Source organism: Seriola lalandi, unplaced genomic scaffold, assembly GCF_002814215.2.
Source record: "Seriola lalandi dorsalis isolate HSWRI2012SDOR001 ecotype SW California unplaced genomic scaffold, Sedor1 jcf7180002054676, whole genome shotgun sequence".
In the NCBI taxonomy this organism is placed as follows: Eukaryota; Metazoa; Chordata; class Actinopteri; order Carangiformes; family Carangidae; genus Seriola; species Seriola lalandi.
The window spans coordinates 515,313-541,338 of record NW_019525229.1 but is presented as its reverse complement, the minus strand read 5'-3'; the positions used below and the strand labels follow the sequence as shown (position 1 = coordinate 541,338).

General features: G+C 39.3%; 2 protein-coding genes and 1 non-coding gene across 3 annotated transcripts; all 3 read right to left on the bottom strand.

Moving 5' to 3' along the window:
• Window positions 1-1,354: 1,354 nt before the first annotated feature.
• On the bottom strand, window positions 1,355-6,274 carry b3gat3 (beta-1,3-glucuronyltransferase 3 (glucuronosyltransferase I)). Its single transcript, XM_023421735.2, has 8 exons — window positions 6,116-6,274; window positions 5,596-5,703; window positions 5,184-5,364; window positions 4,905-5,088; window positions 4,636-4,797; window positions 4,363-4,449; window positions 3,323-3,526; window positions 1,355-3,072 (listed from the first exon to the last, which is right to left on the bottom strand). Exons 2-8 carry the CDS (start codon window positions 5,687-5,689, stop codon window positions 2,974-2,976), a joined length of 1,011 nt encoding a protein of 336 aa, XP_023277503.1. The 5' UTR covers window positions 5,690-5,703; window positions 6,116-6,274; the 3' UTR covers window positions 1,355-2,973.
• Window positions 6,275-6,679: 405 nt separating this feature from the next.
• naa40 (N-alpha-acetyltransferase 40, NatD catalytic subunit) lies at window positions 6,680-19,505 on the bottom strand. Its single transcript, XM_023421768.2, has 8 exons — window positions 19,160-19,505; window positions 15,819-15,914; window positions 13,501-13,553; window positions 12,745-12,840; window positions 12,062-12,220; window positions 11,875-11,958; window positions 11,402-11,479; window positions 6,680-10,578 (listed from the first exon to the last, which is right to left on the bottom strand). Exons 1-8 carry the CDS (start codon window positions 19,163-19,165, stop codon window positions 10,431-10,433), a joined length of 720 nt encoding a protein of 239 aa, XP_023277536.1. The 5' UTR covers window positions 19,166-19,505; the 3' UTR covers window positions 6,680-10,430.
• Window positions 19,506-20,309: 804 nt separating this feature from the next.
• Window positions 20,310-20,391, bottom strand: trnal-aag (transfer RNA leucine (anticodon AAG)). The gene has a single exon. It is a non-coding gene; the product is annotated as a tRNA-Leu (tRNA).
• Between the last annotated feature and the right edge of the window lie 5,635 nt (window positions 20,392-26,026).

The following is a 26,026-nucleotide window of genomic DNA, read 5'->3' as shown; positions in this document are numbered from 1 at the left end:
AGAAAAAAAAGTCTGTAAAGTGTGACACGGCTAAGTCACAGCTCTGCCTCAACCTGACACACTCAGAGAACAGGTGTGCTGCTGGCTGGGTTTCAAATAAGGCAAATTAAGCAGGTAGTCGTTCAACTTCTCAGCCAAGTCAGCATTTCTTAAACAAGTTGGCGTCAGAATCTAAAATGTGCTGCAAAAAAAGGTTTATAAATACAGGAGAGGGACAGATGCTGCCAACTATATGCACTAAAGTTTGACATTTCATCTGCAGCAGCACAGAAAAGCAAAATGTGTTCTTGTTCCTGTGTGGCAACCCTGTCCCTTTGTGCTGCTCCTGCTTCAACTTGCAGCTTGCAGTCTGAAAGGGCGGATCATAGCAGACCATTTTAAACAATTATCTATGAGCAAGATGCAAACTAGGTTTTTACCCTTTATTGCAACCATAATACAGCTTTTATTTTGGCGATGTGGCTCTCTTCATGGGACACTGTTTAATAAATAAATAACTAAATAAAAACGTGAGCAAGATTGTCACAGACTGTCCCTGAGCTCACAAACATTTAAACACATGAACTTATATTCAAAATTCACAGAGACCTAAATGCTAATAAACAATTTCAATTCAATTCAAATGTATTCATAGAGCTCATTTAAAAACAGCAAACGGCTGACCAACACCATCAAGAAAAAATACAATCAACACAGAGAACCAAACATCAACAGACAACAAAACAGCAAAACATACAAGCAAACCAGAGGGAAACAGCTCGTCTTCAACGCTAAATATGTTTTGAGCTGAGATTGAATAGAGTCGATGGCTGTGGAAGATCTGAATGACACGGGCGGGCTATTCCATAGTCTGGGGGCTCTGCGTTTAAAGTTGGCACGAGGGGAGCTGAGGGCCTGGATGAGGACTTATACTGTAGGACTGAAAAGTGAGTGAAAAAACTTCTGGCCTCCATTTTGTACTGGGACTACCCTCCTGTGTTGTGTCTGACTTCTGCAGAAGATACAATCTATGAACTTCAAAATCCCTCAGCTTGTGATCTGCCCAAGGAATTGGTCCACCTGTATCCAAATCCCTCCCTCTTATTGATCACACATCCCCATAAGTGAAACATAAACCCAGAGTCTGAACCAAAAGCTATTGCACTTTAGTTCATTCACCAGATTAGCAGCGTCACGTTGCAGGGACATGGCAGGGGACAGTAAACTAAACATAGTGTCTGTGTAGCTGCTGCATCACTGCATTGTACCAGGTTTTCCATTTTTCTGCTGCTGTAAGTTCAAGAGAAAGTTCAAAGTCAGTTCACAAGTCAGCAAGTACCTCTAAAGTTTGAAAAAGAGACAATGGCAAAATATGTTTTACATTAACTAGGTTTATTTTCAAGACCAGGGACAGACATGATCACATTATACAATGTAAAGAATATTACAGTGATAAATACCTTATACACCAGTAAGAGAACTGACTTACAGGCACTAATTACACATGAGCAGGCACTAGCTGTTTTTACAGTATCATACAACAGCAGCTGAGGAGCACTTGTTCGAACTTTAACGTTACGTTGCTCTTCATTCTTCTGATTTCTGAGGATGTTGTGACAGATAATCAAGCACATACCGAGTAGTTCAATTTATATTTGAAGAGTTTTTTTCAAATATAGTTTTGAAATACTGCTAGTGCTAAACACCAGGGGCTGTTTTTGTCTATTAAAAGGCAAATTGAAGTGTTGTTCTCAGTGGAAATGTAGCATGAAGGCCATGTTTTGTATTCTGTTTGAATTTACAGGAGCGTCAGTAGTGTTGTTCCCTTAATCAGAGCCTCTAAATTGATTCCACGAACTTTCTAAAAAGCATCACTACAAGGATACACATTAAAATGTTTGTTGAACTAGTTGCTTTTTGCTATCACTCTATTGAAAACCAGCATTTGCGCTCTGAGCTGTATCACTAAAGCTACACTGGGTGTGGAACCAATGCATCTCGGTATTTGTTACGCCTGTGTTGCAGCATAGTGTCGCCAAGTTGTACTAGTTTTGTGTGTTTTTAACTCAGGTGCATGAGAGCATGATAAAGGCAAGGCAACTAGTTGCTAAGGTTTGTTCCCTGTTTGGCGTGTTTTCTGGCTGCTGTTTATGCTATGAATATTGTTTACGGTGAAAAAATGCACCATAGTACTATCTTTGCTCCACAATACTAAATAAAGACTATGATCATGCCTCTGATGATAATGATTAAAAAAAGCATCTATATGGCTGAATACAGACTTACAGACACTTAATATCACAAAAACGGAAGCCATGCATGAATAAAGTGCTCTATGGCAACTGCATCTCGGTCAGAAATCAGTCAAGAAGTCGGTGGTTGAACTGATGACACTGGGTACAGATCAGAAACAACTACCAGAGGGAACATAGACAGGAGATGGAACCAGTCCTGGTGTAACTCAGACATAAGAATATCTAACTGCTGTCAGGAATGGGTTACACTGCAGGATTTCCATTGAGCACGATATGTACAACCCTACGAATGATACAAGTATGCGAGTCTGTAATAAGACGTGATTGTTCCTCCAGCTTTAAGCAGAAATGTACTGGAGGTGTAACTGCATGGCTTCACTAAATTTCTGATCTGGCGCCCCCATTAGGCAATTGTTAGAACTCATCCCCTGTACTGCTAAATGAAGACGCCTAACTCACTAAAACCAAAGAAAACCCTGATAATTACACTAACATACAGTTACCACGACACCCACACTCACTCAATATATACACACACGTACATTTACTACCTGACACAAGAAAACAAACAGTCATAACCAGGTAAATTTAAATGTCATCTCCAACAGATAGTTTTCTGTTTTACAGTATTTACAACGCAGAGAACCATATGCAGCATTTAACAGCAGAATATGCTTTACAGTGTGTGTGTGGTGTGTGTGGTGTGTGTGTGAGGTGTGTGTGTGAATGTGTGTGTTCCTCAGACCTCCACAGCAGGGTCTGAACCCAGTCCCTGAGCTTGCAGAGCCTCCTCTCTCTTCATCTTCGGTTTCTCTGTCCGTGTGTGCCACACCAGCACCTGCAAAACACACACACACACACACACACACACACACACACACACACACACACACACACACACACATACACACAATGATTGGACATACAACCAAATACTACATTTTGCTTTACAATATACTGCAACTACTAATTCTATCCGTCATTAAATTCAAAAAAGACTCGCCAAAGAACACACATGCATTCAACATATTTTGGCCTTGGCTTTCGCTATAGACGATTTACAAATTTCAAAATAGGGTCATTCATACTTTAGAGCTGTTGTCCGCCTTGGGCTCCAGTTCATCCATGGTAACCAATCCCTGAAGGAAGCTGCTTTCTAGGAAGCCCATTGGTGCCTCTCCATCAAAACAAGCCTCTGGATTGGCCAGGACCAGTTTGAGGGATACAGCAAAGCCGGCCATGTCCATTGGGAAGGGGCGACTGGGACGCCAGCCGGTATGGAAACGAACAACCTTAGAAGAACAATCAAAAACATTTGATGTTGGTAAGAATTCAGTCGAAGTGGCTTATAAAACATTAAAAGAAACCACTAGGGCTTTAAGAGAAGATAACTGCTGATATTATCAGATCCCACAGATATCAGTTTTTATATGTTGTACTGGTTTGTGTAACTGTTTTTTAAAGAAAAACAGAATGAAAGAAAGAACAGCTTCAATGAATATGAGTCAGGAAAGTCACACAGATAGTCACAGTTTATCAAATGTCATTTTATATTTGCTGGATGATATAAAATATAAAAAATATATATAATAAAGTATTTTCATGCAAGTTGATTATTTTTCAGCAGTAGTTTGACAGAAACCTATCAAATCCGAACACACGGTCTATTTACTACCATTTTCAGGAGCTTTCCATTGCATTTCACAGCCTTCCTCGGCAGATTGGTTCGCTCAGTTGTCATGACGTAAAGGTCTATATTTGGGTCACATGATAAGTGATGGTGTTTGCATGACAACAGAGAACTTTATCTGCTGAGGAAGACTGTGACATGCAGCTGAAAGCCCTTGAAAGATAGTAAATACCTTGACTTAAGTCAAATCACATATTAATACATGATGTAATACATCACAATATAATTACTTACTTGTATAATCTTTGCAATAGTTGAGTATCTCATGATTTAATATAAAAGACACTAACCTCATTCAGGAGTCACACAAAACATATTTTTGCTGTTAGTAATTTGTTTTTCATCAGTGAAACAGTGAGAGTGAGCTCTTTAGTATCATTAACCCTGGAACAGTTCCTTTAGTTCCAGTTGAGAAACCAGAACACAGGAAGCACCCACCTTTCCTCCCTCAACCACGGGCCTCTCATATTTCATCCCTCCAACCAGCCCCACTGGCCACACTGAAACTCGCTGGGTACTCCTCATCTGAAACAAAACAAGAGGTCATTTGTTTTTCTTGTTCAATCATGGGACATTTAACACACACACACACACACACACACACACACACACGCACACACGCTTTCACAGTTATAAACATTGCAGACATCATAACAGGCTAAACAAGTCCCTTCTGAGAATAATAAAAATAAACACATTCACAACACCCACCTCTTCAAATATCTGCAGGCTGTATGTGTTGTCATCATCAGCAAAGTAAACCACCCCCTGCTGGTTGTCTCCACCCGGCTGAGCCCTCCTGTCCTCTCTGAGCCACCGTAGACCCTCATTCCTCTGCTCGACTCCACGAGGCTTCAGCCAGCTGGGGTCACCCTGAGGTGGAGGATGAGGATTGAATTAGATTGAGACCAAAGACGACAGAAATGTAGACAGACTAATTTGACTTTGTCTCCACAAATCACTGCCCTTTCTCTACCCACCTCCTGGAGTTTGCGGTCCTTGGCAGTAGGCATGTGCAAGTGTGTGTAGGTCAGGCCACTCTTTACAAGAAGGTCAGTCACTAGTGGCGTCTTATGAGGCGAGTCTTCCACAACAATCCAGTGGAGCTGAGGAACATGGAGGAATGTCTGGGACAAACGAGTCAGCTCGGCCTTCTGCACCAGCCTGGACAGAGACGGAAATCAGAGAAACAGTGGGTTTGTATCTGAAGGGATATGGTGAGTAAAAGAGGAGGGAGGAGATGGGGCAAGGAAGGCTACCTTGCGTATGTTGGGGTGATCACAAATATGGTGGGCAGAGAAGGCTTGGCTGCAGGTTTCTGGGGTTGTTTGGTTGCCTCTGACTTCCTTATCTGCTCCTGAAGACGGTGCAGCTCCCCCCGCAGTCGAGATATGGTGCGGTCTTTGGGCATGTCATGTTCTGTGCAGTCGCAGCGTTGACCTGCAAAGCATCAGGGACAAAGCAGAGAAAGGCAGCCTTAGGTACAAAATCTGGCAGAGCGTAATGACTCCAAAGGGTATTTTTTAACCAAGAAGTAATCAGTTCATTTATATCTGTCTTTCCCTGAAGTTCCTTGACCCTGTCACACAGGCTTAAGCTTATGTACTCATGGGCACTTTTTATTACAGCAATGGATCAAGTTTCAAATAAGACTGCATGCTGACCACTCACCAAGCTGCATCAATGCATAGACAAGGCCCAGGAGGGAGACCATGAAGTAGAGCACAAACACAGTCTTCAGCTTCAGCTTCATCCTCGTTGCCATGGTACCCTGACCAGCTGAAAGGATGACAGTATGGGACAAGTAAAACATCAACAGTCACAATGTATTATTGTCATTATTGGTTATTCTTTATTATCAGAAGTGAATTTTTGTCTGGGAAGATTGTAACTGACACCTAATGATGTGTATATGTGTTAAACTGAGTCAAAATTCAGTTTCTCAACTGGCACTCAACATTGAGCTAACAAGCTAAGAGGGATAGCATCCCTGTTCAGCAGCTTTAACAAACATTGTTGGTGAGGCGAATTGTAAAACGTTGAAGTAGAAGCTTGTGTTCGCTTTTCCTTGGAAGGCCGGCTGACATGAATATGCATTAAACTTCATGATAAATCAGTGTAAGCTAAGCTATGTTAGCCTGACAATTTGTTTTCACAGAAAATAGCTCGAATGCCATTTTCATGCACTCACCAGTGGCGGGAGTTCGTGGAAGACAGGAGCGAGAGGGTTGAAATATGAGCTTAAATGTTCATGTCATCTTGGAGATGTGAGCAAAGGCACCTCAGTGCATCACAGCATCCATTCATTCGGTTAAGCTAGGACATTTTTTTTTTGCAGCAATGTACCAACAACTTCCGGTTTGAGTGCAACACAGTAAATAGTCCCCTCACAAAGTGGGCATTCACTGATAGTTCCACATAAATCCCGAAAACCGCCATTTCCCAAGTATAATGTATGAAAACATAACGGTTTCTACTGTGGAAGTCTGCACCAAGAAAATTAAAACAAAAAAAAAAGAAAGATAGATATTTTAAAGTTAAAGTTGTGACTCACCTTATCAAAAACTAACTTAGCAAGTCAAATAGTTAACTTGACAACTCATAGTTTTCACTCAGTGTCTCATAATTGACTTAATACAGTAATTGTTTACTCAGTCAAAAAAAAAAAAAAAAAAAAAAAAAAAAAAATAAAAAAATATATATATATATATATTCCTGTTTAAAATGAAAATGACAAAAAACAAAAAGGCATCTCTTGAAAAGTCAATCAACTTTCCTTTATTTGTAACATACAAATAAAACACTGACAAGGCAGAATGACTTAGTTTTCCCTTTCATTGTCATTTGGACAGGACTTTAACACTCACTCTCAAACATGGAGGTTTCATTTTTTAACATCATGTTTAAAAAAGTGTTTCACCTGTATAAGGCCAAGAAATGAAAATGAATATGGATCCACAACAGCTTATATATATACATAGAGAAAAGACCAAGAGAAGGATCTGTGATTCTGTGAGGGTATGTAACCATTTTCTAAAATGAAAGTACTCACTGACTTTAAAATAAACTTGTTAAGTTTAGGCTCACTTACCAACTTAAGATTTTTTCACAAACGCATTTTTCGTTCAAGTGAGACTTTTTTTTTTTTCTTTTTTTAAACACAGCCCACCTATCTCGATTGAATGTAACCACTGAGCACTGATCCAGAGTCAGTTCAAACTTTGTGTCATATTTACTTTCAAGACATTTTACATTCCCAAGCCTTTTCGTTGACTGTATCATAATATAAAAACTAAAATCTCATGAAAAGTAGCGTTAACACTATCTTAGTTGTGGTAAAAAGAAAATTTAGATAAGGTTTTTCAAATTACAATTTCTTTAAATATGATGGTACGACACAAAAACTGACTCTGGGTCAGAGCTGTGGCCAATCCAATCCAGCGAACACCAAACTGACAACATGGCTGTTAAGTAAAACAGATGAGGTTTGATTACGTTTGATTAACCTGAGAGAGAGACTGTCAGTCGGTTGATATACTACCACTATGTACAACATCCTCTTTTTACTGTAACCTATGCGGTACAAAATTGAATTACTGTACTTATCAGAAGTCAGTCTAGAACTAAAACAAGCAATATGTTGTTTAATTATTTTTGTTGTTCATGATCAGAGTTCAAATAAGCATGAGACACCAATATGTCGTCTACAGATGCTGAATATTTTTTATATGAATATTTCATTGTCTCCACCCAGTCTGGAAACAACCAGAAACTTTCACCCCAGGATCTGGACTTAGTAATCCACAAGGGTTTTTGTTGTGATAGTAACATCTTTGTTCTTGTGTAACACAGATTATTTCAATATTTAGGTGGTTCTAAGAAAGTGTCTGTCTACTTCACATTTCAGTCTCCCCTTTTTCACATATTTAACCAGGCAATAATCTGTATGAAATCTCCAGTCGAGCCTTGATGATATGACCTGTTTTAAAAAAACATTTCAAACCGTACCAATTTACGGCCCTCTCAGCCACATTAGACAGAGGAATATTTGCATCTACAGTAGCGTGAAGAATTATCTTTTCACTCCTCTAGCCCGCACATAAAATCTGTACAAGCTGACTACAGTCCTGGAATTAAAGGGTTTTATGGTGGTTTCTAGATAGGGCATCTAACCCAGCCGACTAGCGCTCGAAACGGTCCAAAAATACCCTGAAGGTTTTGTAAACAGATATGGAATTAAAAAGGTTGAAGTGGTTACAGCAGCCTTTCTAGGTTGACTAGTAAAGTGGTATCTAAAACCCTCAGTGGAACTTCTTCAGGCATCTCAGTAAGATTATTGTGGGACAACAGATGTGCAGTAGAACTTCCGTCAAACCTTACAGTACTGACTTTGTGCTAAGATGCTGTCAGGAATACCAAACCACAGCATTATCTTTACATTTCACGCAACTCTCCCCTTCACAAGCTTCTAACATGCACAAATGTTCATGGGAGATTTGTATGAAATATTAAAGTAATGCTGCTATAACCATGAGGACTTTAGATACAGATTGAAACAGTGCAGCTACAGTTCTGAAGCAGCATCGCTGTTGTGTAATCCTGATTTTAACTACAAGTTTTGTTAAACATTTTTAAATCTTGTCATGCAAGCTAATGACAGTGGGCTGGGAAAACACGTCACGACTGAGGGGAAGAGGAATAACGACCATAAAAACGCCTTCACTGCTCTTTAATTACTTCTTTCATCCATCCACCCATCCATTCATCTATGTTCCTTCCTCCAAGTTAATAGCATTCATCAGCTTCGAACGGCCATATAATGAAGTGGTGATGTCTATCAATTTTCATCCATGATAAATCAATATGATTTGCTCATGCTAACAAAATATGTAAGAGAAGGGATGGAGGATGGTTTTAGTAGTTTTTAAATACAGCTAAAAGTAGCGTCAACATCAATTTGTTTATCATTAGTACCTCTTGGAAACAAAGCGAACTCAGAGGCAAGCAGGAGCAATACATCTGCACAAAGTTGACTAAAGATGAGAGCAACATAAAAGTCTGCTGTCATCATTCAGCACCTTTACGACATGGAGAGAGAACGGAGGCACAAATGAACAAAAAGTAGAGAAGGATGTGATATTTCTTCACACAACTGAAGCATGGGAAGATGTGGCATCAGGACGTGAATCTCCCGTTTGTGGGTATAAGCATGGAGGCGAGGAAAAGACGGCGAGAAGAAAGGGTGAAAAATGAGCGAATGATGCAGTGAAACAGAAAAAAGGTTTCAGTTCATGACATGTACCTCTGATTAGGATATATGGGGTGGGGTTGGGGGGGTCTACAGCAAGCTGAATAAGCAAGAGGATCATACTGGGAGTATTTTGTGGATTGGATGCAGATTTACAGCAACAGATGAGAAACTGAGGATTTTTTTTTTTTTTTTTTTTTTTTTTACTCAATTCACTGGGAGAAAGTAGAAGACGTAATAAAGAGAGAAAGAAAAAGGCAATCTCAGACATCTTGTCTCATAAGTTAGAACAAATAAAAGCAGGGGAGCTGTCTATACATTTAGGTATCACCTGAATAGAGAAGATGGGTAGTGCTAATGGTGTACTGTAATGATGTAACAGTAGTATCATGGGCAAATGTGGTTAAAAACAGTGCAGTTGCTGCTAGCTGCAGTGCTTACAAGCCATATGTGCATATAACTTGTGTTACAACAACAGGTAATGTTACAGTATGGCAGGGCTTCTCAGACTGTTTCCAAGGGGACCTACACTTGAGTACACTCAGCCTCATCCTGGGACCCTGGTTCAGTGAAACAAGCTAGCAGTCTCAGAGGGAGGTCCTAAGGAAATCAGGGGCTGTATTATATCACCGATCTTACCTGCTTAGTATCAGAGGTAATTTGAGTTAGAGCATGATTTATCAACTTAGCAGAATTTGACTTTAGATAAATTCTGTCTTAACCTTAAGAGGTTCTGACTAGAGGTAATGAGTTTCTGTAACACAGCCCAAGGCCAGTATCCAATTTTAGGTCCCACACCACAGTTTAAGCAGCACTGCAGAATGATTCGATACAGTATAGCACGTTAGGAGATGAGAGCAGGATGGGATGAGGTTGACTCTGGTGGTAAATAATGGCAGCAAAAAGCTTCTTCTTTGACTGGGAAACTACTAATAGTCATTAAGTGGAACAAGAGAATGAGAAAAGATGGCTTGGACATTGAACCAAGAAGTAGGAAACGACAAACAGGAGCTATGTGTGAAAGCTCACACTGCATACTGCTTTTGTAGCAGGAATACACAAAAGACACATAAATCTCAATCCATAATGCGACATTAATATCTGTAGCCAGGTATTCCACCATCGGTTCACTTTTAACAGCCGTGGAGACGACCGTTCAAACTCATACGTTTGCAGAAGAGCAGGCAGCTCAAGCTTTCACACACAGCCATGAAAGTTGCTGGCTTTTAACCAATCATAAGGTCTAACTGAAGCTGAATCAGTGGCAGCAGCCCCCGCAGTGACCGCCCCCGTGGGTGTGTCCCGCCGAGGCCTCGCCATGTTTGGTCCGCCGGCTCAGGATCTCGTAAGAGCAGTCGTCGCCGCAGCAACCGGACATGCTCGGCGAAGTTTCGTCAATCTCAAACCTAGAGGCGTGGAGAGAGGGGTTTAGTTAACAAGGACAAAGGAGGCTGGAGAGGTTGTATGAAACAGAACGGGTAATTTTTGGAAATGTGCATATGAAGTAGGGCTGGGCAATTAACCGAAAAAGTATCAAAACCGACATTTAGAACCCCTCACCAACTTAATGTTCCTTATGTCGGTTAGTTTGGTTAATACTTTCCCAAATGTGTGCATTCGTGAACTGTCACTGAACGTGAAAAATAAATAAATAGATGAATAAAATAAAATAAATGAAATGAAATTAAGTTAAATAAATAAATACTATCTCATGTTGCCTCCACCCAATCCAGCTAATGTTAGTCTGTGTTCACTCAAAGCGAAGCTGGCGATATGGATATCATGAGTGCAAACAATGGGCCTCAAGCTACATCCACACGCAAATAATTGTTATATTGATTTGAAGTCATATTGCCCGGCCCTCATGCGAAGGCAGCCATCAACACTTACAAGTTCTTACTTCTGTTACTGACATAATATTGACTGATTTCATTCCCAAACCCTCAGGTTGGATATCACTGCTCTGGAGGAAAAAAACTGAGGTTTGGACATGTTGCATATCTGTACATTAGATCACAGTCACCCTTGAGTTTGTCCTATGTTCTTTACGCATCAACAGATATTTTGACAGCATGAAGATTCCAGTTTTTTCACATTAAACTGTTCACAATGACTAATTGAGTGTTATAAAATGAATGACAATGCAAGTCTTTCCTTAAAGTTCTCCACTAAAGAAAAAAAAAAGAAAAAAGAAAAGACACACAGTCTTTGTAGACCCAGTATACTCACTGTAAAGCTTCTCTGAAGAACTGGTAAGCCCCGTGGTTGTGTTTGAAAACTGTCAACATCACTTTCTTCATCTGTGTGCTGGACAGAAAGAGCAAGAGAGCAGAAAAGAAACAGGAACATATATGCTTTAGTTTCACATGCCTGAAGCGAGTGATGGACATCAGGTTATTGTTTACGTTCAGTGCTTCTCAGTGAAACGGGTTTCACAAATGTGCTAAATTGTAAATATTTTCAATCCTACATTGCTTGAAACCCCTTTTGCTAGTGTGAAATCCTGTAGTAAATGATCCAAATGTAAATATAAACAGACTTTCCGATATCAGCTTTAGAGGTCTTTGCAAAATCAAAGTATTTTTACAGCTATTGGCAGAGAATTCATCCAGTTTCGCAAGGTTGTTCGTCCACACCCCGGCCCAACAGCATCTACACTTTACACAGGGTCACATTGCTGTAATGGCAGCTGTAGTTTTTACCTGTTAGCAATAAGCTGTAGGATCTGGATGAGGAACTTGCCGAGTCCTTTCCTCCGCACTCTGCTCTCTAACTGCACCTCATAGCTGGAGAGTCGAGACAACAGGTTAAAAAAGGTCAAATCAAAAAAATAGAATCTACTAATAAGACTTTTCTTGCAATCTACAAACTCATGGATCGGCACGTTACCAATATAAAACCTCCTCCCCGCACTCCACATCGAATCGGAAGTGAGAGAAGGCCACGGGGGCGGAGTCGCCGTCGCGGGCGAGCAGGTACCACGCCCTCTCATCGTTCATCTCCTCCCTCTTTTCCCTCTCCTTCCAGCCCCACTCGCTCTGCTCGTACCTACAGCACAGCAAAAAAGAAAATGGGTCGGCTCAAACGTGACCTGACACACTAATTTTACCCTCGCATCCGCATTCTCCCCATCATCCGGCTGCTCTGGTGATGCTGCTCCAAAAGGACCTGTTTTCTAAATGGAACAAATTTCCACTGACTGGGTGCCATTTGCTAAATTGAACACGAGTCAAATTCTGGCAAAGTGAGAGAAGATAAATTGTAGTAATTTCTCTGCCTCATCTCAAATCCATCTGTATTGCCTCTGCTCTCCTTTCCTCAGGCTCCTCAGTGTGTCTGATCTAATTCATACTCATAAAAAAAAAAAAAAACACTGATCCACATCTTATTCTGCTGCTGTTTGATGTCACTCTCCAATTCCGCCGCACACAAAGAATTTCTGGCTCGTCTGCGCTTCTACTCAGCTCTAATCTACCATTCACATCTATGTGAGTCTGTCCATTCAATAACGGGTCATTTTGTTCTTGAACTACACCTTTAACCACAGGAACAGCACAGATTGGCCTTCTTACAGTGTCTGCATGTTGCCTCTGGTGAGTTCGAAGGCCCACTCCACAGACAGCGGGTTGAGGGAGGTCACTCTCTTACACTCTATCTGCAGGTTCAGCCTGGATGGGAGGACAACAGGGTCAATAACATCAAGAAAGTGTGAAAAATGGAAACAATTCAATCAAGTATTGGTCAAAACGGTTATTTCAGATAAATATGGATAGTACACAGAAAGAGAAGTACTACTTGGTGAAATCCCTGTTTTTTTAACAACGACTTCTCTAACTTTATGCATGTGGTTTACTAGAATCAACACATCTATAATTATTTACTTCTGTGATTTATTTGGTCAGTGGCTTTGTATGTGTATTTGTTAGATAAATGTCATAAGACAACAGTCATTTTAATTTCCTTTGAGGACTAGATGGACTTGAGGTGATCTGTACATGTTTTCTTTGTACGCCTCTTTCGTCCTGGGACTATTGGGAAAGTCACCTTTAACACAAAGCTAACTCCTGATAACATATGAGCTGTGTGGTGTTGTCCCTGGTGACCTGTCTGATCAGTTCGCATGTGCATTTGTGCTCCACTAGAACAAAATTTACAAAAACAAAGTATAAAAAAAAAAAGTATGTGTGAAAAATGTGTTCTGAGTGGGAGACAGACAGAAAGAAATACCACCAGCAGACCAACTCTCCCCTCCATGTAGCAAATGAAACAAGTATGTATTTCATGAAACACTGAATAAGTCCTTTGTAGGCATACAAAGCAATGCGTACCCATTTCTGTCGTACTTCTTGAAGGCCGGGAAGGCAGCCAATGGGTCATCCAGCTGGGAGAAGGAGGGACAAAATTAGCTGAACAGACTTTCAAAAACATAAAACAGACTTTTCCCCTTCCGAAACCGAATCTTAATACCATAAACCCCATAAAATGACTAATATCGTATGTTTTTTTGGTTTTTCATCGCCTTATATGATATAAAAACAAAATATATCTGGGTTTTCACCCGCTACTTGGACAAATCAAGATACTTGAAGTGATCTGTTTTAACTGCGTTCTGATATTTTATATGCAAACCAATTCATCAATAAAATGATTGGCAAATTAATTGTATATTTATTCTTTGCAGCCAACACTTTTGTATTTTCAAATCAAACTCAATCATTTACTTGTGAATTCAGTAATTCCACAAAAATAGACAGTAAAAGTAAATTGCCCAAATGGGGCTCATAAAGGCAGGAAAATTACAGGGCTATTAGTGTTATAGTCCCATTAGCGAGTCATAATAAAATCCCACAAAGTCAGTTTTTCCTCAGCCCTGAGAGTACACATAATCTCAAATTAAGAAAACACCTTTTCTTGGACAGATCATGAGACATTGCGGCCCCTAGGTGCAGACACTTAACCCACCCCCTTCCTTTCTACCAGGTCATCTTTTCCCCTCGTAATCTGCAGGTTGACCTTTGACTCTAAAGTTCTGCTGTTGGCTGAAACTGTTTTGTTCATTTTTAGACCTCAACAATTTAGTTAGATTTAGTTCCCTTCCACCACACAAAAAATGCATAACAGGTGCTGGCTGAGATGTGTCCAATATTGAAAAGTCTCTCCACATGACAAACATGCAAAATGACACACTAAACTATGAAATTTAAATGTTTAACAAAGTAAACTGTTACATTGTTATGCATTACATGAAACCAAAACCCTTTACCCATCTAAAACAAAACCATAAATGACAAATTTTGTTATCTTTTATTGCAATTTGGTTGTAATCATTTGTATAATGATATAGTAATAAGCAAAACAATATTATGGCCTAGTCTTTCATGAACACCCTGGGGCTATCTTCAACTTAACTACATCTGTAATACTTGTTTACTTCCTGAACCATTATACCTTCAGGGAAATCAGTGTGTCAATTGTGTGTCAATATGATTTAGGCACCAATTTAAAATTAAAGTTCAAGTGTAGCGTTCGATATAAAATTAAGAAGTTTAAATAATGTAGCACTGTGGATGCAATGTGCCGCTGTATTAGGGGGGAATTAACAGAAATAAATATCTGTTCATACTTGGCATAAGCAGTGCTCAAGGATCAGAAAACATGATTGAGACATCCCTACTTTTGAAGGAGGATTTGACTTTCGAGTGACAAATGTTTTTAACAGTCACTTCAAAAACCAGGATCAGATTTTCTGCTGTTTTTTTAAAGCAATGAATTCACCATTTGTTCATTTAAAACAAAAAGTACTAGTCAAAATTCATTACTGCTGGCATAAAGTAAAAAGACATAAACCAAAATAAATGTTACTTTGAGGGGGGGGGGATTTCTTGCATTCCTTCTCTGTTGGCACATCAGCAGTGGAGAGGATCGGGAGAGAGAACAGCATGAAACACAAAATGCCCCATTTTGGGACAAAGTGACACAGAAAAATAATAAGCCCAAGCAGGCCTGTTCACAGCTCAGCTCGAGGGGAGTGCGAGAGCTTTGTTCTCCTCCAGGCTTCAGTACAGTTTACTAATGCTCTATCCCAACTCCAGCCTGCAGGAGCTGTTTGCTGTGTGTTCTGCTAGATGGTTAGGATTTAATAATGCTTATTAATTATGCATAAAGAAACATATGGCACTGAGTTTGGCTTTTCCTGTCATGTGCATATCAATTATGGGTATAATTAGGGCAGGGAGGGCATCTCCAGCTTTTGGTCTATTACTGTAACTTAACAGAGGATAAAAGAAATCACAGCTCACAGTGGATGTTTTAAGTGCTGTGCTTGATGCATTCTGAATCCATTGGAAAGCCTGAAACAGTATGTAAAAAGGGCCAAGTGGTGGGTGCTTTTATGTGAAGCATTTACAAATACAAAGAGTGCATGTATTATTAATATCAATGCAATGCCATTATCAACTGCCAGAGGTACACAACCGGAATATTTCTGTATTTGCAGTTAGTGAGCAGCTAACACCCGAACCTATTTTTCTTCACTGAGATTATGAAAATAAATAATAAATAAAAAAATACACATCCAATTCCAATCCCACAGTTCCCTAGAAAGTAATCCAAGTTGATGACAGCTGCCTTTCTGCGACCAAATTACCTTATTGGCTGCGTCCACCTTAGCACAGACAGCGTCCATAGCCGCCCTCTCCTCCAGACGTCGGGCTTTCTTCTCCTTTGCTCTGTTAGACTTCCTCTGGAAACAGGAAATAAGGACGAGATGAATGGTGGAATATGAAAACCAGGCATGGATGAGGAAGGATAATGTGTAAGACAGAAGGATTGAAAGGAGACAGGACAAGTGACGATGAGGGTCAGAGGGAGAGAAAAGGGAAGCAATGGAGGAAAAACAAAAGCACGAGGGAGAAGCTATAAGACAGATGTGTCAGAATTACATCATTTCCTCCCCACTCCTCGTTCAACTACTATTGCATCAGGCTACTCCTCTCTGACAATTATACGTGTCTAATAAAAAGAAACGTAAAAATAAAACATAAATCCGGTCTGTACTTCATATTCCTCCCCCAAACATGTTAGCCAGTACAAAGTACAAGAGACAAAGTACTGTCATATTTCATTCATTTAATTTACTGAGAATCTTTAGCTTTTTCTGTCACTTAATCAATCCCCTTCTCTATTTCATATAATCAATTATACATTTAAACTGATCCTGTCCGAGTAGATATCCACTGTGGGGCTGTAAGTATAATTTAGTATTCACTGGCTGTGGTTTGGTGCGATACCATTCTTCATTGTGTCTTTAGAAGAATCAATTTGAGACACTACAAGTGTGTAAGTGTGAGGAATTTCAGTATTGTGACACTAAAGCATGTGAGGAGCTAGCTGGTCAGATAAAAAGACATCACCAAAAAACCTGGTGACAAAGATCAAAGAGCTCCACCCAGGTCCAATGACACAAGTCCAGGATTTAGCCAGGGTTCGACTGTGCTTTCATCCAACTCACAAAAATGTCAAATGCATTATTAACCATTCAGCTGTTGTTGTTTAATGCACTTTGAAGCATGATTAAACAGGAAGGAATGTCAGTTTTATGTTAATACCATTTATGTAATGTAAAGTCCTTGTTAGAGTCTTAACTTCAGGGTAAATTTAAGGGGGAAATAAAAAGAAGTATGAAAATGAGTTGCACCTGGATTTAGCAGCTTTTTTGTAGACCTCCAAATATAAAATTACCAGTAATACCATGTTTTTGTGTGTGTGCAAACCTCATTTGCAGCAGCATTTTATCACACAAACCAACATAACAACATGCACTAAATGACACAGGAACACACAACAGACCTCAAACCACAAAAAATCAAGGTCAGCCATGCACAACAACATGTACCACTTACACAAAAAAATAACTTATTACTGTTATAAACATGATTATCCTGCCTATAAAAACAGCAACAGGAAGATAACAATAGTACAGTGAAAAAAAAAAAAAAAGAGCATTCATATTCACATCAGTAGCTTTTCTGAGCACCACTTGTCAATGCTGTGCGAAACAGTGGAGTGTTTATACCGCTGATGGTGCTCTCAGCGTAGGATTATAGTATTGGGAAAATTCTCTGATACTGATACTCTAATTTAGCCAGCTCTTGGCTTGATGTCCGATGCTAGTATCAGCAATGGTGCAGCCATAATTCACACAAATCACTCTGACTGCATCTATGCCTTGCAACAGAGAGAACACACACTTGAACAGATGCTACAAATATGTTTCTACCACGACAGTACACTACCCTAAACAGTGATAATTAGTTGTTTTTAATTATTAACGCTTGTAATTTATGGAGAAAATTAACACTTGGCTGGAACTGGCTTGATAAGAACACTTAATTTAAAAGGTTTTCAGCTGGAGAAATGAACCTGCCTCCTGACATAAAACAAAATATTCAACTACAAATAATGATGTTGCACAGCAGGATTCCCCATAATGTTTTATACAGGAGGTGGACCACCTCACCTGAAATAAAGACATAAAAATCACCTCCTTAAACGTCATAAAAAATGACAATATTTGAAAATGAAATAAAATAGTAGCAAAACAGTTATTTCACTGTGCAAATCCTATATATTTAATGAGTGTGGCTATTGTTTCATCAACAACACACTAAATTGATCACAAGACAAGATGTGTCAGGATCTAGGTGGCTTAACACCTCTGCTGAACTAAGTCCTGGAGCATTAAAAGGATTAGTCAATGAATCAAATTAAGAGAAATTTTAAAATAAAACTATTCTGATAATCTACTAATGGATTTACCTAGCAAAAACACTGAAAATCCTCTGGTTCCAATTTCTCAAATGTGACAATTTGCTGGTTTTCTCTGTTTTACATCACTGTAAGTTAAATATCTCTGTTATGGACTGTTGGTCAAACAAAAAAGCTATCTGAAGATGTTCTCCTGTGCTCAGGGACATTGTGATGGCAACTGTTCTTTATATTCTGTCATTTTACAGACTAACTGAAACAATAATCAGCTGATTAACCGACAATGGAAAATAATAATTAGTAGCTGCCATGTACTGATAGAATAACATTGTTAAAAATTGCATTACTGAGCTTGGGAAATCCCATCTATTTGCAGTACGTTAATCAAGTTTTCTTTGACATGTTTACAGTGCAGAAATGGTAAATTGATGCTTCACGGACAAACAATGGCGAGTGACAAACATGCAGGAATTCGCTAAATTCCTTCATTAGATCCAGACCTGAACAGAAGAGGTAACAATTATGGGAAGGAATGCACTGAATTGCCAACTGTAGCTGAGAGTATTAACTCTGTACCAAGCACAGATAGGCTGCAGACTGAGCTGGGACTGTGCAAACACGTGGATTGGTTTATCTGGAGTGAAAGTGGAGGATAAACTCGAGTCTGCTTGCAGAGACTAGCTAAAGTTATGGAAACTAACTCCGAGTACAGGCCTGGCTGGTGCTGTGTACATTACTCACATCCAACAAGCCTGAATATATTATAACCAGGTGGGCCAACACAGCACATTCTGGCTTGTTGGTCAAACGTACACACAGAGAAGTGATTAGCATTGATGGCTAGCAAAGCACTCGTCATTAATATGGCATTCCAAAGTGGCTAGCACGGTTAGCACGCTAACAATGTCACAACACACACCGGGGGAAGTTAACCGTGCACAGTGAAAAGGACAATGCAGTACTAATGCCGAGAATGCCATAAAAAGCTGCGAGTAAGCAGATGCTAACGTTTCACTGCTACCCAGGCTATCAGGAGGTAGCTAAACGGCTAACCAACACCTTGAGCTACATCCATCCACCATGGTCTCTCTTCCTTTCCCTTCATCCCTCCTTCCTTCTTTCTTTCTCTCCCCTGACCACCATGTATTCACCAGCCCAAAACATCCACCTTCAATTACAACACCGTCGCACCCAGACATGAACAAAACAGACAAAACTCACCCCCATTTTGCCGCTGTGTCTTATCGGTCCCCCAGGAGAAACACGCCTCTATTGTCCCTGGTGCTGAGTTATTAGTATCGTGACTACAGACAGAGAGAAGGGGGCCAGATTAATATGACAATGATAGAGAGTATGCTGTCGAGGCTAGCTAGCTAAAGCACCCAACGATGGCTGTGAGAGGAGCAGCGGTTAGGCGCAAATTTGATTAAAACAATCAATGAAAAATTCAACTGTTTTATTTCTCTTTAAGTCTGATTGGCGCCAAGAGTGCGAGGCAGAATTTATTACAGGTCCCTTCCTTGCCCTTTTCTTTCCTCCGCTCTCCGTCGCGTCCAACTATGCTGCATTCACGTGTTCCTCATGAGCTCAGACTCCTGAGACACTACTGAGTCCGAAATGGACTTTCAAGAATTTAAGTGAAGACTTACTTAACTCCGCGTAAAGTAAAACATTTCCAAATATTTTGTGTATTTTTTTTTTAGAAATACACACATTTGACCCTTTTGTAACGTTTCTGATGTACTTAATGTATAATTTTAATGTTACTCAAAGCAGTGGAAGAAAAAAAGAAAGAGAATCCTGCATTCAACTGTACAAGTAAAGAATTTTCTTAATATCAAACAAATGTATTTATAAGTACTCATTATGTAGCAGAATAACGCCTTGTGAGGAGGTATATACTATATATATTTTATTGCATTTTAGTGTTTACTGTCCTGTCGATAGTTTAACTATTTTACAAGGATGTGTAGTCTATTCCATAACAATGCATCATCTTTTATTAGATTTTGTGTATAAAATCTGCAGAGTGACTAACTCCAGCTGTTAGTTTAATGTGAAAAAGAGTACAAAGTACAATATATCTCTGAAATAGAATAAATTGCCTAGAATAAAAAATAAATAAAAATAAAACTCCATAAAGTTGAACTACCTGATATACATTTTATGGAGGAAAATACTATTAGTTGGTTTCAATGATTGTCCATATCACCTCGCAATACATGAGAACCATAGCGTTATCAATGTCTGCCTTATCGTTGCCATGTTGCTCACACAGATTTTGGCGTCTTGCCTTTCCAACATGTCGACTGCTGTTATAAGTGCATGACCTAAGGACAAGATTTCATTTGATTCCCACGGAAAAGATTCCTGGCAGCGGTGGGATTCGAACCCACGCCCCCGAAGAGACTGGAGCCTTAATCCAGCGCCTTAGACCGCTCGGCCACGCTACCTGGTGATACGCTGACTATCTGTTCGTCAATATTCCGACAGCATTTGAAAGCGCCACTACTTTAGCGCGAATGTGGTTTCCTTGTTTGGAAAGTCTTGACCCTCGTGTTTGACTTACGTGTTTTCACGTTGTTGGAGGATAATCTTTGGCGTTTACAGTTATTATCTATGACAGAATATTGTTTAAAGTATTATTAAAATAACCCATCATAACTAACAGTGATGCAGGGAGCTGGGAGTAACATATTATATGTAACACAATTACAGCAATTTGATTACATCAAGCTCAGTGAGCATTCTGGAGCCCTGTACACCCTGCTAGCAGTCAGATTTTTATTACATTTCACTATAATCTTTATAATCTAATTTTGATATAATTTCTTTCAGATGTTTTGTCAGTCACTTAAAGTAGGCTACTCTAGAATATGTTAACACTGGGATGATGGGATTTATTTGAATGGTAGGACATTACAGTAAATTTTACAATCTAGTTTTTATGTGTGTTTGTCTTGCATTTATACTTGGCATATGGGTATGTACTGTATGTATACCATGCAAATGTCTGCTGCATAGATTTCCATATGTCAATGTCTGCATACTGTTATATTTTGCTGCTCCCCTGTACAAGGTTTGAGTAAACATGAAAATATCTGTAAATATGGATACAGTATGTACTGAGAATCATACACAGTTCGTATGACCATGTATTACAACAGATCAAAGCTAAATATTCTTTTGACTCATGTTACATATTATTTTGTAATTACAAAACAATAAACACTTTGTCACATAAAAATGGCTATTTAAAACAAGCAGTTACTTGATCTCACTGCCTATGTAGCGCTACACTAAGTTGCATTAGCCATGATGATGTCATTTATACTCTGCCTGTGGATGCAACTTTGATATGACAGTCCCCTTGCTTTTATCTGGGAAAACTAGAACCTGAAGTGTATCATTGTTAAACCTGGATCGTTTTTCGAAGGATGAAACCAGGTTTTGTTTAGATTCTTTTGGCCAAAACTTTGTTAATTAAAAATGGAAAATTAATAAAAAACTAATAGCAGATTTTACAGAACAGTCAGGTCCCTTCAAACATGGTGACTGAGGAGCTGCTTTGACCCTGAAACTACCTTTTTATTTCCTTAACAGGTTATAGAGTGGGGTTTGGGGATTTCCAGTAGCTACTTGAAAAGTTCCTGAGGATCCATTTTATCCAATTTCAGTCTCTTCTCTGTTTTCTCTGTTTTCTCAGGTGCAGGTCCATGGTCAAAGAGGACCCCATCTACTGGCAGTACATGATTTCAGGGGCAGTCAGTAACAGTGACCACTAGGTGGCGATGTGGGGTATGAAATCACCCATTTCATATTGTTGCTCTTTATTTCTTCCAAACCTTCAATTAAAGCTCCAGACAGGATAAATTAGGAGACACTATAGAAAATATAGTCTTTTATTTTAACTTTTACTGCCTTGACTTCCATTTTGAGCAATCTTTTACCCTCGACGCCAGTTCATACAAACAAACCAGTAATGCGCTGGTTAAGTTTAAAAGTCCCTCCAGCACAACAGATAGGGCTGCATACCCTTTCCTTATGAAAATCAACCACAAAAATGTAAAAGAATACTAGGCCCATATCAAAGTCACACTACGCCCCTGTAGGAATGTTATGCAGCACATGGTGAGACGAGGTCATACAAGGATAATGTGAGCACGACAAGGTCACCACAGACAAAACGTACCACTGAGCACAGGAAAGCAATTTTTCTTTCAAATACAGAAACATAGTAAGACATGACCGCATCGGTATCAAAACGGCACAACACATAAAATTAACAAAGAAACACTTAAAAGAAAAAAAAAGAATGGTAGCACAGTGCTTCAGTCTGTCGGATGTAAGAACACACACTTACATATTGTGATATTTCTTTGGTCAAAAACGTGACATCTTTAATTTGCACATTCATAAATTCTGCAGTAGGTAGAGCTGCAACTAATGATAATGTATTATCTTTGAATTTTCCAATTATACTCTCAATTCATTCATTAATCACTTGCTCCCAGTATGTTTAAACATACATATGTTTAAACATACTGGGAGAAATGCCCATACCTCGTTTCTCAGAGTCCAAGGTGCAATACTGAGATTGTTTGTTTTCTATGACAGTCCAAAATACAAATTCCTCAGATATATCACAAAGAAAAGTCAGTTGCTTATAATTATTTGTTAATCAACTTATGGACTCATTGTTTCAACTCTAAACTGGGCAGACATTTTTAATGTCGTTGACATGTTTGGGAATGTTCCTGGAGACCCGGGACCTCTTTAAGAGCTCAAAAACATATTGGTTTACCAGTTTGATACTTTTATCAAAATTGCTTGTAAACATTTTGAATTGATCAGTTTTTTTTGTGGTCTAGAGACCCTCACTGTAAAACATGTTAAAATGGAATGGATTTTCATAGGCTCTACGTAGATGATTGGAGTTGACAGGACATTTTCTGTAGCACTACTGCTCCAAATAAGTCTAACTGGATTTCTGTAGATTTGCTCATAAGAGGTCTAACAAGGAGACCTCTCTGGGGTCTACGTGACAACAGCATATGCAGACATAACGTCACATAGGATGACAGACTGTGCATTTCTTTGTCTGTGACTTGTCTTGTGGGAAACAGAAACAATACACATTTCTTCATGCAGAGCTCATATAACACATATTTCCCTTTTTGATGTGACAACAAGGTATAATGTTCATGTCCATATTGTGTCACCTGTTATCAAAGGTTACCACATTGGGTTTTGCTGATAATGCCGAAAGAAAAGAAACAGGAAAGGAGAAGATTTCGCATTTTTCTATTTTGCATTTGCAAAATGCAAATTTGTACATAATCTATGGGATTCCAAAATAAAACAACAGGGTTAAATATTACTAAAGAGATCGCTGGTCATGAGTGTGAGTCCTGGATTTGGTGGGGTGTGAGATGGCCACCTTCACAAGCCTACCCACTTTTTCATAATGCAAATAAAGGCCTTGTATAGGGGGTTCTCACACAGCAGCTCTCCCCAGCACGCAGATGGCCCAGTCTCTAAACCCCGCCTACAGTCTTTTGTCTTCAGGGAATCTGTCTCTCGGTGTGGTAGAAAAAACTATTTATTTCATACGTCAGTAGGGGGCGCGAAGAGGGACAGGGAGTTGATACACAGGCCTGATTCTCATTGTATAAGTGTCTCTGTCTCTGTTTTTGCATACAGCTGAGACATACAGCCAAAACATCAACATTTCAACTCGTTCTGCAGAGGAGAAATGACTCTTTGTCCTCCCAGCAACATTTTTGTCCTCTGTCTGTGAGGATGTAAGTATATAACACTTTTCTCTATATTCTCTCCAGTGTGTATTTGCTCGCAGGACTGTATAATGAAGCTGCCCCCTCCCACCTCCACTCACACATATACTGGTACACACACACAGATACACACACATACTGTACTGTATATATACATATATATATAGTTTCAGCTCAGCAATGCAGACCAAAGAAAGGATATTAGATAGATAGATAGATAGATAGATAGATAGATAGATAGATAGATAGATAGATAGATAGATAGATAGATAGATAGATAGATAGATAGATAGATAGATAGATAGATAGATAGACAGATAGATAGATAGATAGATAGATAGATAGATAGATAGATAGATAGATAGATAGATAGATAGATAGATAGATAGATAGATAGACAGACAGACAGACAGACAGACAGACAGATAGATAGATAGATAGATCAAAGAGGATGCAGGGTGTGCTGATGAACAGCAGCGAGGAAGAGGAGGGAAGGGATGACAGATGAAGCAAAGGAGGGGGTAGATAAAGAGGAAAGAACGAGGATGAGAGAAGAGAAGGAGTTAGAAGGAGGGAGAGAAACGAGTGAGAGAGCAGGAGGGAGGATGAGAGAGGGAATCAACAGATGCAGTGTGGAAAGAACCAGAGGAGAATGGTGGATGAGGATGAGGCCTCTCTCAACACAGAGAGCCCTGCAGCAAAGAAATACACAACATAGACTGGAGATCCTCTCTGCATGCTCCAGCTGTTCTGCTGTGATGAAATGTTGCTGTTGTATACATTTGGCCTGGATATGTCTGTTGTCTGTCTGCTGTAGCTGTACATTTATATCTCTGCAATAATTGTAAATCATTTATGGCTGATTACATTCAAACTCAGTGGAATCCTATCAAACACATGGGCCTTACAGCTTTCCTATCTGATGCTGAAGCATGAACCAAATCTGCATCAGTTCCACTAAAAACCCAGAAAGAATTTAATTATTCTGGATTTAAGTGGAGAGTTTTAGCCTTTTCATCCTTTTTCATAGACTTTTAAGTTCCAATAGCACAGAAAATAGCCTATTGAAAATAAAGAGTGCTTGATTATTGCATTATGGCATAGCTGAGCACAATCATGATCCCAAGGATGAGCCCTTTCCGTTTTTTTTATTTACACCCCAGGAGTCTTTCTTAGCAACACTCTCAGAGCATAATGTCAAATTTGCACACAATATATCTCATAAGCGAACAGGCAGATTGCCGTGGGATTTGCTAGATACATTCACACTGACAAGTGGACAAAAACTAATGATTGTTGTGGCTTCTCCTTTAGCACTATTTAACAGCTGTTACGAGGCTAATATGGCTCAAATAGAAATAAAATAAATTGTCAGTGCATTTTTTATTTTTTCCAACACTTTTGTGATGTGGGTTCTATTGAACACTGCAGCTACCTTCTTAACCATTTCCATGTTAATTCTATACATTATGCTCTACATACTAAATGTGTTAGTATACTGTTCTTACAGTTGGTACACATACCTCACCTGTTTATTCTGACAGCAACTGATACAATACTTGTGCCAATGCATGTCAATCAAAATGCTATTTTGTCACTCTCAGTTAAACTTTTCAAATTATTCAATAGCTGTTTTTGATTTCCTCATTTTTTTTGTCTTTTGTCTGTTTTTTTGCGCATACATTTTCCCTATAAAGATTATTGGCCTTGAGACTAAGGAGACAAAGCTATTATGTAGGAGACACAAGATAGCAAACACACAGTTGTAACTTCCACCAGATGAGAGATACAAATCAGTTTAGTGATATATTAACATTTAAAACCTTACCTAACTTACAGCCGTTTGAATATATATAGTATGATCCATTTAGGTTCACAATGACTATAATGAATCATATGTTGTGTTGCAAGGTGATGATCAGTGTGCAAAAATCAGAAAATTATGTAAAATAATGTCAAACGACATCATTTCATTGTACCTAAGGTGAGTATTTCATCATTTAGACATGTATGGTGGTCCATCAACTATGACTTAATGAATGCAGCAGGAGGAGTTCATTCTATCACATCTGATTCTAGACCATGCATAACAGAGAAAGTCAGAGACTTCGGAGGAGGGAGGGAAGGAGGGAAGGGAGTCAGGGTGAGGTGTAAGGGAAGAAAGGAGAGTTATGTGGAGATGTGGAGAAAAATGAGGAAGTGAAGGAGGGAGACAGCACAGGAGACAGACAAGTGAGAAGCGCAGACAGCCAAGAAGAGGGAATGAGACAGGTGGAGAGAGAAGGGATGGTGG

Coding starts and splice junctions, on each gene's coding strand:
- b3gat3 (XM_023421735.2), bottom strand. CDS start 5,689: ATGGCAACGAGGATGAAGCTGAAGCTGAAGACTGTGTTTGTGCTCTAC. Junction 5,089..5,183: donor ATCACCCCAACATACGCAAG/GTAGCCTTCCTT, acceptor GTCTCTGTCCAG/GCTGGTGCAGAAGGCCGAGC. Junction 4,798..4,904: donor AGGACCGCAAACTCCAGGAG/GTGGGTAGAGAA, acceptor CCTCCACCTCAG/GGTGACCCCAGCTGGCTGAA.
- naa40 (XM_023421768.2), bottom strand. Junction 13,554..15,818: donor AGGTGGACGCAGCCAATAAG/GTAATTTGGTCG, acceptor TCCTTCTCCCAG/CTGGATGACCCATTGGCTGC. Junction 10,579..11,401: donor TTCTTCAGAGAAGCTTTACA/GTGAGTATACTG, acceptor CCACGCCTCTAG/GTTTGAGATTGACGAAACTT.